General features: G+C 38.9%; 1 protein-coding gene across 4 annotated transcripts in view; it reads right to left on the bottom strand.

Moving 5' to 3' along the window:
- The window catches only part of fgfr1a (fibroblast growth factor receptor 1a), a 48,582-nt gene extending 36,247 nt beyond the window's left edge, over positions 1–12,335 (bottom strand). For all 4 annotated transcript variants that reach the window (XM_061730421.1, XM_061730422.1, XM_061730423.1 and 1 more), the window contains exons 1-2: positions 11,677–12,335; positions 5,473–5,653 (exon numbers count right to left, since the gene is read on the bottom strand). In XM_061730421.1, coding sequence (XP_061586405.1) covers positions 5,473–5,626 — 154 coding nt within the window. In that variant the 5' untranslated portion in view covers positions 5,627–5,653; positions 11,677–12,335. The remainder of the gene's footprint in view (positions 1–5,472; positions 5,654–11,676) is intronic.
- Positions 12,336–12,542: the final 207 nt, after the last annotated feature.

The following is a 12,542-nucleotide window of genomic DNA, read 5'->3' as shown; positions in this document are numbered from 1 at the left end:
AAGGATCGCTTTCATGGTTTGAAGTGATGCATTAGAAACACTTGGATTCTTGTGTGTGACAAAAAGTTAGGAGTTTCCAAACCCACTAAATGATTCCACTCTGTGAGGTGTGAAAGCTTAAAATACTGATTTTGTTCGACTTCAGAATTGGAAAAAAAAACTGCAAGAGGTTTTACCCAATTATATACTGTATACATATAACTTTTAACACAAGTTGAATCTGCCACATCCATATCAGTGGACCAGAACAGGCAGCAGAAGTGATTTCATTTGGCATTTCAGGCCAATCTGACAGAAATACATACAGGACTGTCTCAGAAAATTAGAATATTGTGATAAAGTTCTTCATTTTCTGTAATGCAATTAAAAAAAAATAAAAATGTCATACATTCTAGATTCATTACAAATTAACTGAAATATTTCAAGCCTTTCATTATTTTAATATTGCTGATTATGGTTTACAGCTTAAGATTAAGATTCCCAGAATATTCTAATTTTTTGAGATAGGATATTTGAGTTTTCTTAAGCTGTAAACCATGATCAGCAATATTAAAATAATAAAAGGCTTGCAATATTTCAGTTGATTTGTAATGAATCCAGAATGTATGACATTTTTGCATTACAGAAAATAAAGGACTTTATCACAATATTCTAATTTTCTGAGACAGTCCTGTATATTTTTTTAAAGCAGTACTCTCCAAATTTCCTCCTCAGTGGGTTTAAAGGAGAAAGCTGATTGCAACATTTTATCTGAAAAGAAAGACTTTTAATCTTCAAAATGCTAAAAACCAAACTTTTCCCATGTTTTTGAGTTCCTCTTTCAAACTACTGTACATCCCTGTACTTTTATGTTCATCTTGAATGGAAATAAACACAAGATGCGGTATTTTAATTTTTTTTTCCTCAAACAATGCTCAACTTTATCCTGCTAAAAGAAAATATGCATGATGTCCTTTCTTAACTGAGCTGACTTTATTTCCCTAACTGCAGACACCTTCACAAGGGTATGATGTTGGACAGTTACGCAGCTACAGCCATCCTACCAAACCTGTCAGTGGAAAAGTAAACTGTAAAACATACTGGTCCAAACGTTCCACAGCTACCCACACTCAACTGTACTGTTCAGCGGAAACATGGCCTTAGGCAATCTCTTAGAAACTAGTGATAGATACAATCTAAATATCAAGTAAAATTAGAATAAATTAGCTCACAAATGTTTTAGAGTCATAATATACTTCTGAAAGGTCAAATCTGTATTTAGCGTGTCACACGTTATAGAGAACAAGCTGGAGTTGGTGCAGTTTATGCTCAATGTAGACCCATGTTACTTTTGTAATTGCTTTATGTGGTGATTAGCACTTACTTGTGGCAGTAGTGATGGTGTCATCGGGTGAAGTTAAAGTTTACATTTGTGTCTCAAAAGTAACTACAGTCACTACTGCACTATTTAAGTATAAATAAGTGATCAACAAGCTTAAAACATATACAGAACAGCAATGAATAAAAGCATTGAGAATATCAGTTCTGTATGACACTACTTGTGTGTGTTATTATCATGCTAATATGAACTGTTATGAAGATGCAAATACAAGTTGTGTGAAAACAAAATCTATGTAGAAAGAATACAAATGGAAATATGTCTTAATCTCTTTCACAGGGGTGTTTGAATGAGGCATTAACAAACAAGTGACCAGTGTCTGAATGACACTTGCTTTATTAGCATGATAAAACCCTTAAATGTTACATACCATGCTAGAAACAGGCTTAATTTAAAATAAAAGTCAACAGTTTAGCCTGTTCTTCTTTCATATTTATAATTAAAAACAGACAATGATGTTAAACTTTGCAGACAAAGCTTTGGCTCCGACTGCGTTGACGTGGATATTCTGTAATGGCCTATACCCACGTGACCCGGACATAGCTCTAAATACAAAGGGAGTAAGTAAGCTGTGCGTAGAGGCTGTTGGGTACATTTCTGTCCCCGTTTGCCAAATGGATAGGCTGCTGATAAGACTGTGTCAACATCCACGCTGTTAATTTGACTCCACACATAATAAAGCAACCATAAAAGCCGCTAAATTTGCTGGCTGTTTTATTCCAAACCACAGCTGGGATTGGGATGGCTTTATATTTTTTACACAGATATATATAAGTTGTATATTGTGATACTAGTTGTAAAGATGGCATGTCTACAATGACAAAGATATGAGCTTAAACTTTTTGAATAACATTGTTCATTATATATTTTCCCACTTTGAGAGGGCTGTTTTAGCTTAAAAAAAAAAAAAAATAAAATATATATATATATATATATATATATATATATATATATATATAAAAAATATTTAAAAAAAAAAAATATATATATATATATAAAAAATATTAAAAAAATATATATATATATATATATATATATATATATATATATATATATATATATTTTTTTTAATATATATATATATATATATATATATATATATATATATATTAAAAAAAAATATATATATATATATATATATATATATATATATATAAATATATATATAAAGCTAAAACAGCCCTCTCAAAGTGGGAAAATATATAATGAACAATGTTATTCAAAAAGTTTAAGCTCAAATCTTTCTCATTGTAGACATGCCATTTTTACAACTAGTATCACAAAATACATTCATTTTCAACTGGGAGAGAGATATGTTCTAAATCTTCTCACTTCCTATGAATTGAGGATGCTTCATCGCAGTTAATCTTGTTACAACTATGATTGGATTAAAAATGGATTAAAGACGAGGTTCAGAAAAACAGCCCATCTGGAGTGCTCGGCCACAGGTTCAGTCATCCATCAGTGGAAATTGACTGACATCATTTATAATCAGCCTAATTACATGAAAAGAACAAAAAAAAACATGAAAGGAATTGTGGTGGAACAAAGTGAGAGTTTTTAAAAGAGGGATCCTCACTAGTCTGTAAATGCAAGGCCCAGTTAAAAAGGAGGAGTTGGCGCCAGTCTACGGAACTTTCTCTGACTATGACATAGGAAGCAATATGCCGCGTGAATGACTTCTGGGATTTCCTGCCCTCTGTGGAGTGATGGTTGAATGCAGGAAACCAGGCTAGTTAATGTTCTGCAGTGGCACATAGAGGAAAATGGTTATGGCAACTTTTGTTTGCTGATTTAACCACATCGGGGTGAAAGGGGGGGGGTGAGGACTGATAAGAGACAGAAGGCAGGCTGGCGGGAAGCAAAAAAAGACTCAAACCATGCACGTTAGTAAGCATCGAATTCAGAGCGAGCTGCCCTTCCTTAAAGCACTCCAGCAGAGGAGCTTTTCATTCTTAAATGAGCCACTAACAATCAGCATGTATTAGCACTTGGTAGCTAAAAGGGTCACTCTGTTATTCAAAGTAGCTCTGCAACATTTAGCCTTTACATTACAACCCCGGTGAACAAGCACAGCAGAATTACCTCCTTTAACGTAAGAAAAATCAGGAAGAGAAAGTCACAAGTCCACACAGTTCGAGAGAGAGAACAAAATATATGCTGCTTAACAGATGTGTAATAGATTACACTCATTTTGCACATGCATCATTGGACTTTCTCATCCGCTCTCTCAGGTGGAGACAGAATAAAACAGACTGCCATATTTCTGTTGTCAGTTCTGTTAAAGTTTGGTGAGAACAGAAATCACATTTTTTCCTAAACGTTTGCTGAACTTACTGTTTCACTGTGTTCTGAAGAACATGTGATGTTTTTAGCAATTTAACAAATAGTTTCCCCTTTTTCAGATGATCCTCATGCCATATTGGTGCAAACAAAAAGACAATCCGCACATTAAAACAACGCTAGGTCTATTATTAGATGGTATAAGTCTAAACTTTGATCAGTTGCCAAAACAACATTAATCAAAGCAGTTTTGAGTGAGGGCAGAATACGTGTCGGCGCCAAAATGGCATGTTAGCACAGGCAGTAATGCAGCTAAATCAGAACGTACTTTCATTTTTGAGCCACTGGCAAGACTAAAAAAAAAAGTATATAAGTAAGATTTAAATGATTCACAGGTTTATGATTTATTAATGGATTGCAGACCCAAACAGCCTGCAACCACTTGAATCCATGTGGATCCTGAATATGAATGAACTGAATTTGTTCAAAGAGAATTCTTTTTCTTATGCGAGCATCACGCAACTTAAAAAAAAAAAAAAAAGACAAAAAAAGACAAACAATGGAGCATGCAGAAAACAAGAGCATTTCCATATAACCATTTTGTTTCTCCAACCAAGACAAAAGGAATGCAACCGAATGCCTGCGCTACGATTGCTCATCAACAGCTGAAGCCATCCGTCACCCAGCAGGGAAGTGGAGGGGGGGGGGAAAGTGAAGCTTTCCCAAGCAAAATGTCAGCGGGGGAGAAAGAAGAATAAGCACGGAGCCACACAGATAGTACCTGGCCATTTGGTGATCAAGAACTGGGTGGAGTGTTAACGCATTAAACCTTCCCCCACCCTGAGGGAAATTTATGGCTCACGTTAGAGGACAAACACTCGGAAAGCCTATCCGTGAGGCTAAGGAAGGGTTTAAAGTAGCCTCTTTTTTTTTTCAAAAACGGGATAATTTATAGTTCCCTGGCAGTTAACTCCTCTCTCGGTGACAGCGAATATCTTTTCATTACAAAAGAGAGGAGAGAAGCAGGGGCTCCTAGGTAGTGGAGGCGCCCCTGGGCTACAGATGGGAGTCATTTACTCCTCCCTAGCCCAGTCTGACTTAAACAAGAGCCACACCAAGTTTATTTTAGGGCTCAGAGCCCAAGAGAGACCTTCTTGCTTAATTACATCAATTATAATGCTGAAGTTTATCATATTCCTCTTGCTGTTCTCCACTTCCGAGTGCAGAGTGTAAACATCCAAGACTATCTACCCACAAGCACAGGCAGCTATTACACTGTTGGACGGGATCCAAGAAACACATTTTTAAGGATTTGATTTCAGTGTCTCTTTCCTCTTTTCAGAGCTGAACTTGTACAACGGCCAGGCAAAGCTAAATCCTTAGCAAAAAGGAAAAGAATCCTTGTGCACAACGAAACTGCTGATGACATTTTTTGTTAAACAATTTCTAAATAAGACGGAAAAAGGATTTTAATTAGCTAAGGGGGTGGGGGGGCGCTGATAATAAGAAACACAGTTGTGCTACAAGTGACGCAGTGAAGTGCACTTAAAAAAACATCAGACTCAAGCAAATGGGGGTGGTGAGTGAACACTGACGCTACAAAGAACAGACTCCACTGAAGTCTGGAGCATGTTAGGATTACATTCCTGTACAAAGAACAAAGCTTTGCTTATCAATGTACTTCTTCTCAAGGCAAGAGTCAAGATAAGACAGCCATAATAAGTTAATATGCTCAAATACTTACTTCAAAACCAACAAAAAGTCTGTACAAATTAAGTGTGAGTAGCTCAAGAGAAATAACTTCCGATTACCTTCATCGGCGTGAGCGGGCCGGCACTGGGTCTTTAAAATCTGGGCGAAGAACGTCAGAAACAGAAGTATACTTGGCCTCATCAGCATCCTGCTGAGGGAGCTACAACTGTTGGCTTTTATGCGACTGGAACTCCATTCAGATCCTTGGGACATCAGCTGTGCGTCATCCACACTGGACCACTGGAGGGGGAAAAGAAAATCCAACAAAAAAAACGAATGAATGAATCATCAGCGGAGGACAAAAGCTTATTTTGGAGGGAAAAAAAGTACAATTGCATTTATTGAAACTAAACTAAACCAAACCGTGAGATGAGAGAAACTACAATTATAATGCAAAAAGCAGTGTATTTTTTTTACCCTTCACCTAGGGCTTGGTGATTTTGGACAAAAATAAAATCCCGATTTTTTTCTCTGAAAACCCGATTTTCGATTTCGATTTTTTTGGTAAAACTACAAAAAAAGACAATGGAATAAATTGTTTCAAATATTTTATCTTTATTTTTAAAGAAAAATAGCAAACAAATTTCCCTATTGGGAATGAAGTGCAATTGAAAGATACTGTAAATCCTCCTTGAGTTTAGTAAAGTGACAACATTTACAATTTTCTTGACCAAACAAAGATGACTAGACGAGCTCTGTCTGTAATGCAGCCAGCTGCAAAAAAGGAACATCGATTTTCCGATTTTCCTTTTTTTAACATCGATTGTGATTAATAAATCCGATTTAGATTTAAAATCGATTAATCGCACAGCCCTACTAAACCGTGAGATGCGAGAAACTACAATAATAATAAAAAAAAAAAAATCTAGCACCTCCCTTGATAACCATGTCTGCCTCACTCTGCTGCACCCTCACTTTGTATTTCTTTGTATAATTTTTTTGTATTTTTTTTGTATAATTGTCTTGTAAAATTGTAAATAGGTTATTTTTATACAGAACTGTCCCATTTCTTTTCTTTTTCTACCTCAAACTGCTGCACCTTTTTTACGTTTTTTTTAAAAATTTTTTTACGTTTATTCTGTTTATTCTGTATCATAGAAATTCCACATTTGTTTTATTGTTTATTTTACTACCAAAGAGCGAAATTACCGGAGTCAAATTCCTTGTTGGACAATGTTCGAACCTGGCCAATAAAGCTGATTCTGATTCTGATTATAATTGTAGTTTCTCACCCAACAAAAAGAAGTATTTGCCAAGTCAATGAGGTCCAAGGCAAGAACTTAAGCACATAAGCCTCCTGGCACAAAACGCTGATAAAAAGTACACCCTACATGTTCAGATATGTTGGGAATAGAATGTCTTGCTCATTTGAATTTCTTTCAGGAGGGAATGTTCAAAAAACTCCAAGCACACCATCATCCAGCTTTTAAAAAAGAAAAAAAAACACCACTGAGGCTGTGTGAATGTCTAAAGATCGACATGGCCCAGTAACTATCGTGGAAAGGGTGACCCTCACATTCACATCTGCTTGAACCATCACCTCAGCAGCATCTGGCTGCAGAGATTAACACTTGCCCATGACATGCACCCAACCCCTCTCCTCCCCATGAAGAATTTGTTATAGACACACAAAAAAAGCCTGACTGTTACGTGACACTCATGTAGAGGGAGCTGGCAGGCCATAATTTCCACACAGAGATCTATCACCTAACAGTTGGTTTTAGCTCCCACAGCCAAAACGCCCCCCGTCCCCCGTCCCCCCCCCCAGACCCTGCGAACCATTTGCTACCAAGAATTGTCAAGAGATTGCCTAAACCTCATCTTGGTCAAAATGTTCACACAAAGTCCTGTTGCAGATGTGGCCGTGCTTTCCTTTGAGAGGTAATCGTGTTTATGAATGTTCCTCTCTGAGACGGTCATTGTGCTCTCCTGAAAACCAATTCAATTTCTCTTTCCAAGAATGGTCCAGTGTTCCAGCAGCTGAGCTGGGTCAGGAGGAAGGAGGAGGAAGAGGAAAGGGGGGGGGGTACCCAAGGGGGCATAAAGAAGCTTGGTCATCTCTGCTTTATAAGCTGTGAGTCAGTTTGGGAAGCCTCCAAGAAAAGGCTACTGCCGGAGCCGCACGGAGCGGCCGACCGCTGCTCGCCGGGCCCTCGTCATGACAACTACTGACAGTATCTGAAAGAGTAGGAAGTTGCTCCTTTTAAAGTATGACAGGCCATTTTGTCATTCTCCTCACTCACGGGAGCATGAGTTAAGCATACAGTGAGTCTTACTATTCCGTCTGAGGGCACACGTGTAATAAACTAAGGAGCAGGTTTATACTAAAGCTCGCACATCAGCAGACTTTAAAAAAATTATTATTATTATTAGGTCAAGTTCATGTATCTTAATGGATGCTTTTTAGGAATGGGTGATATTCTACCGTTCACGATAAACCGTCAAAAAAATTCCTCACGATAAGAATTTGTCATCTTGTGGTAAAAACGATAAATTCACGTTGATGACGTTTTTGTATAAAACTGATTTATGATTCTGTGTTAAATCCACGCACAACGTACGTGAAGGAAGGAAGGAAGGAAGGAAGGAAGGAAGGAAGGAAGGAAGGAAGGAAGGAAGGAAGGAAGGAAGGAAGGAAGGAAGGAAGGAAGGAAGGAAGGAAGGAAAGGAGGAAGGAAGGAAGGAAACAAGGAAAGGAGGAAGGAAGGGAGAAAACAAGGAAAGGAGGAAGGAAGGGAGAAAACAAGGAAAGGAGGAAGGAAGGGAGAAAAGAGGAAGGAAGGAAGGAAGGAAGGGAGAAAAGAGGAAGGAAGGAAGGAAGGAAGGGAGAAAAGAGGAAGGAAGGAAGTAAGGAAGGGAGAAAAGAGGAAGGAAGGAAGGAAGGAAAGGAGGAAGGAAGGGAGAAAACAAGGAAAGGAGGAAGGAAGGGAGAAAACAAGGAAAGGAAGAAGGAAGGGAGAAAAGAGGAAGGAAGGAAGGAAGGAAGGAAGGGAGAAAAGAGGAAGGAAGGAAGGAAGGAAGGGAGAAAGGAGGAAGGAAGGAAGGAAGGAAACAAGGAAGGAAGGGAGAAAACAAGGAAAGGAGGAAGGAAGGGAGAAAACAAGGAAAGGAAGAAGGAAGGGAGAAAACAAGGAAAGGAGGAAGGAAGGGAGAAAACAAGGAAAGGAGGAAGGAAGGGAGAAAACAAGGAAAGGAGGAAGGAAGGGAGAAAAGAGGAAGGAAGGAAACAAGGAAAGGAGGAAGGAAGGGAGAAAAGAGGAAGGAAGGAAGGAAACAAGGAAAGGAGGAAGGAAGGAAGGAAACAAGGAAAGGAGGAAGGAAGGGAGAAAAGAGGAAGGAAGGAAACAAGGAAAGGAGGAAGGAAGGAAGGAAACAAGGAAAGGAGGAAGGAAGGGAGAAAACAAGGAAAGGAGGAAGGAAGGGAGAAAACAAGGAAAGGAGGAAGGATAAATTCCCCTTGATGAGGTTTTTGTGTAACAAACATGGCGGATCTGAGAGAGAGATAGATTTATATTTACAAAGATGGAGTTGAATTGGTATTTTTTTTATCGTCATTTTTATCGTTATCGGGATAAATGCCAGAAATTATCGTGATACATTTTTTAGTCCATACCGCCCATCCCTAATGCTTCTATTTTCTTACTCAACGGTAAAATCTCAAAAGGTGGGGTTTTATAACCATCTAAAGTACAGACGGCAGGTTCTGACTCACAGCAGTGACTAAAGGGAGCAGAAGTTTTAAGTTTCTATCACACCATTAAACTGTGGAAAGAATTAAACTATACCAGGACTACTACATGACCATATAAATCATTTCCAATTGCTCAACTCACAATGATTCCCCAAATTTCAACACAATGCAAAATTGTGACAGACCTGAAATTACAGCTGCAGTGGCGAACTGGAATGTTAGGTGGGACCCCACTTGTTATCTATGGTCTATTTGAGAATTTCCTTCCCCAATGCTGAAAAGGGGTTAGACTAAACTGATTATAGCATGCACGACACATTTAACCTCTCTCATTATACTAAAACAAAAGTTACAGGCCTAAACCCATAACATGGCCTGCATCATAATTAGTCCTCGCTGCCATCCATGCATAAAATTCCTCGGCTCCTGAATTCTGCAGCTCTCCCCCGTCTGCACTCGTAGGCAGCAACAGGCCAGTCCGCACATGGCCGCAGTTCAGTGGACACAACACCATTAGCCCGTTCCCCGAGGCTACTGTTTTCACAAAAACAGACACCTCTGGGGGAGTTTTTTCCCCTTTCCCATCGCAGTCATTCACTCTGAAGCAGTAGTTTCGAACCAGCATCCCTTGGCCAGAGATCAGGTGTCATGTGATTGCACTAAAATGTAAAGACAAACAATTTTAAGCCAACTCACACGCTGCCATTTGGCTTGGCACGTAAAGCTAAAGTGTTTCTTAGTACCTGAGTATTCCCTCCCCCTGAAAAAAACCAAGAGGTTTGAAAAACATGCACAAAATATACTAAACCTATCAAGTCTAAATATAATTCAAACAATAAAAGCATTCACCGCCTTTAAAACAGATTTGACACTTATTTAAATGGCTTGGTGAAAACATTTAGTGCTTAAACACTACATTTACATAAGGACACAACTCAAGTGACAATAACTCTTTGCCAAGGGAGCCGCCTGGTAAATTAAAGGGCAGAACTATTCTTCACTTCTCATTATATGGTTCAGGAAAAACTTTTCTCCCCCTGGTGAACTGCTTGCAGACATGCTGCTTCTCTTAAACATCCTCCTCCACTCCTACTCCTTAAAAACATAATATTTAGAGCTTTTCATAGTATCAGGCCAGCCCCTCTGACCCAATCTTCCTGACAGGAGCCAGGAATGATGGCAGTCCACTGAGAATATAAAAGGTGTCATTTCATGTGTTTTTAAATGGGGTTTCTTTGACTGTCTGGGCTTGAGAAATAAAATGGACACAGTCTGAGAGATTCATCCAGCAGACATCTCTGAAAACATGTTTAAAAACGACACAGAAGCAGAGAAAAGCATTGTGAAACTATTAAAATCAATCTAAAATAACTGTTTTGATCATAAAAGGAAAAGCAACATCGTCTGCAGTTTAAATATTCTCATTTGCGTTGATCTAAAGATGTTTTCTTATCTGATTAAAAGGGGGCAGGGGGAAAAAAATAGTTTTAGTAGGACAACACCTGAGTCTTTCTAAGTTTTATTTGTTGGGGTGAGGGTTACTGCGCATGCTCACTCAAACTGGCTGTAAAAGAGATCTTAATACATATATTTGAGAAATAAGATACTTTCCAAGAAAAATACTTGCCAGAATGTCATGAAATGCTGTTTTTTGCTTGCCTGGTTAAGGGGCTAAAACTATTCACGTAACCTCTTATCCTCAAACAAATGAAGTTATTCAACAATAACTAACGTCCATGCTTAGTGAATGGTTAAAGGCTGAATTATGGCTCCTTAAAAACATAATATTTAGAGCTTTTCATAGTATCAGGCCAGCCCCTCTGACCCAATCTTCCTGACAGGAGCCAGGAATGATGGCAGTCCACTGAGAATATAAAAGGTGTCATTTCATGTATTTTTTAAATGGGGTTTCTTTGACTGTCTGGGCTTGAGAAATAAAATGGACACAGCTGAGAGATTCATCCAGCAGACATCTCTGAAAACATGTTTAAAAACGACACAGAAGCAGAGAAAAGCATTGTGAAACTATCAAAAAAAAAAAAAAAAGCAACATCATCTGCAGTTTAAAATATTCTCATTTGCGTTGATTTAAAGACGTTTTCTTATCTTATTAAAAGGGGGCAAGGGGAAAAAAATCTAGTTTAATAGGACAACACCTGAGTCTTTCTAAGTTTTATTTGTTGGGGTGAAGGCTACTGCGCATGCTCACACAAACTGGCTGTAAAAGTGATCTTAATACATATATTTGAGAAATAAGATACTTTCCAAGAAAAATACTTGCCAGAATGTCATGAAATGCTGTTTTTTTTTTTGCTTGCCTGATTAAGGGGCTAAAACCCTTCACGTAACCTCTTATCTTCAAACAAATGAAGTTATTCAACAATAACTAACGTCCATGCTTAGTGAATGGTTAAAGCCTGAATTATGGTTCCGCGTTAGAGCGACGCAGAGCCTACGGCGTAGGGTACGCGGCGACACCATGAGATGTGCGTCGCCGCGTACCCTACGCCGTAGGCTCTGCGTCAGCCTTAAGTCCTTTAAACAGGTAAGTAAAAAGAAAGCAGCAGCTCACCTTTCTGGCGGGGAGCCGTGACACAGCCAGAGTTGGTTACAAAAAGGGACGACTCCCGAGCCGAGATTTGGATGCAGGAAAACTCCCAGGGAATAAAAACAGAGAAATAAGGAGGGGAAAAAAGCAAGCCTTTCTCCAGCCTTGACGCGTAAACGGAGGTGTCGCGCTCTCTCTCAGCTCCGCTCACAGGTTTACGCACATTTCTGCCAAACTTGTGAGAGAGAAGAAAGGAATGCCGGCCCACTCACAGCCGCAAATAAACAGAGGGAAAAGATCCCGACACTGCAGCGTTTGTCTGTCCCGATGATTTGCTGGTTCTTGCTTTTATTTCACCTTGCTGAACAGGTCTGGAATAAACCAAACGACTGCAGAAAGCACTGTTTCTTTTCTTTTCTTTCTTTTTTGGTAATCCCTTTATCCCAACAACGTCTCGCACGCGATGAAATCTTGCGTCCTCACTTCAGGAAACTCTTGTCCTTAAAAGTTGTTCAACTGTGCCTAACAAAATATCCGAGAAAGTAAGGGAAAAAAGCAAGGCTTGGTTGGTGAATTTGATCAAAAAAAAGCAATGCATAAATCCATCTCAGAAAGTATTTTTGGCCCGATCCTGGCTGAGAAATGCACACAGCGAGACTACTCTGGGTAGCTGCAAACCTCCCCCTCTCTTAAATCTGAATGCATGCACGTCCCAGGACCAGTGAAAACACCCGGCCAGCAGCCCGGAACAGCCGGCTGGGCCTGCAAAATAAAAGCCCGGAGAAACCATAGCCATAGGCAAGTTTATTTACAGGACTGTCTCAGAAAATTAGAATATTGCGATAAAGTTCTTTATTTTCTGTAATTAGAATATTGCGATAAAGTTCTTT

The sequence above is a fragment of the Cololabis saira genome, chromosome 9 (assembly GCF_033807715.1).
Source record: "Cololabis saira isolate AMF1-May2022 chromosome 9, fColSai1.1, whole genome shotgun sequence".
In the NCBI taxonomy this organism is placed as follows: Eukaryota; Metazoa; Chordata; class Actinopteri; order Beloniformes; family Belonidae; genus Cololabis; species Cololabis saira.
This window is presented reverse-complemented; position numbering and strand designations above follow the sequence as displayed.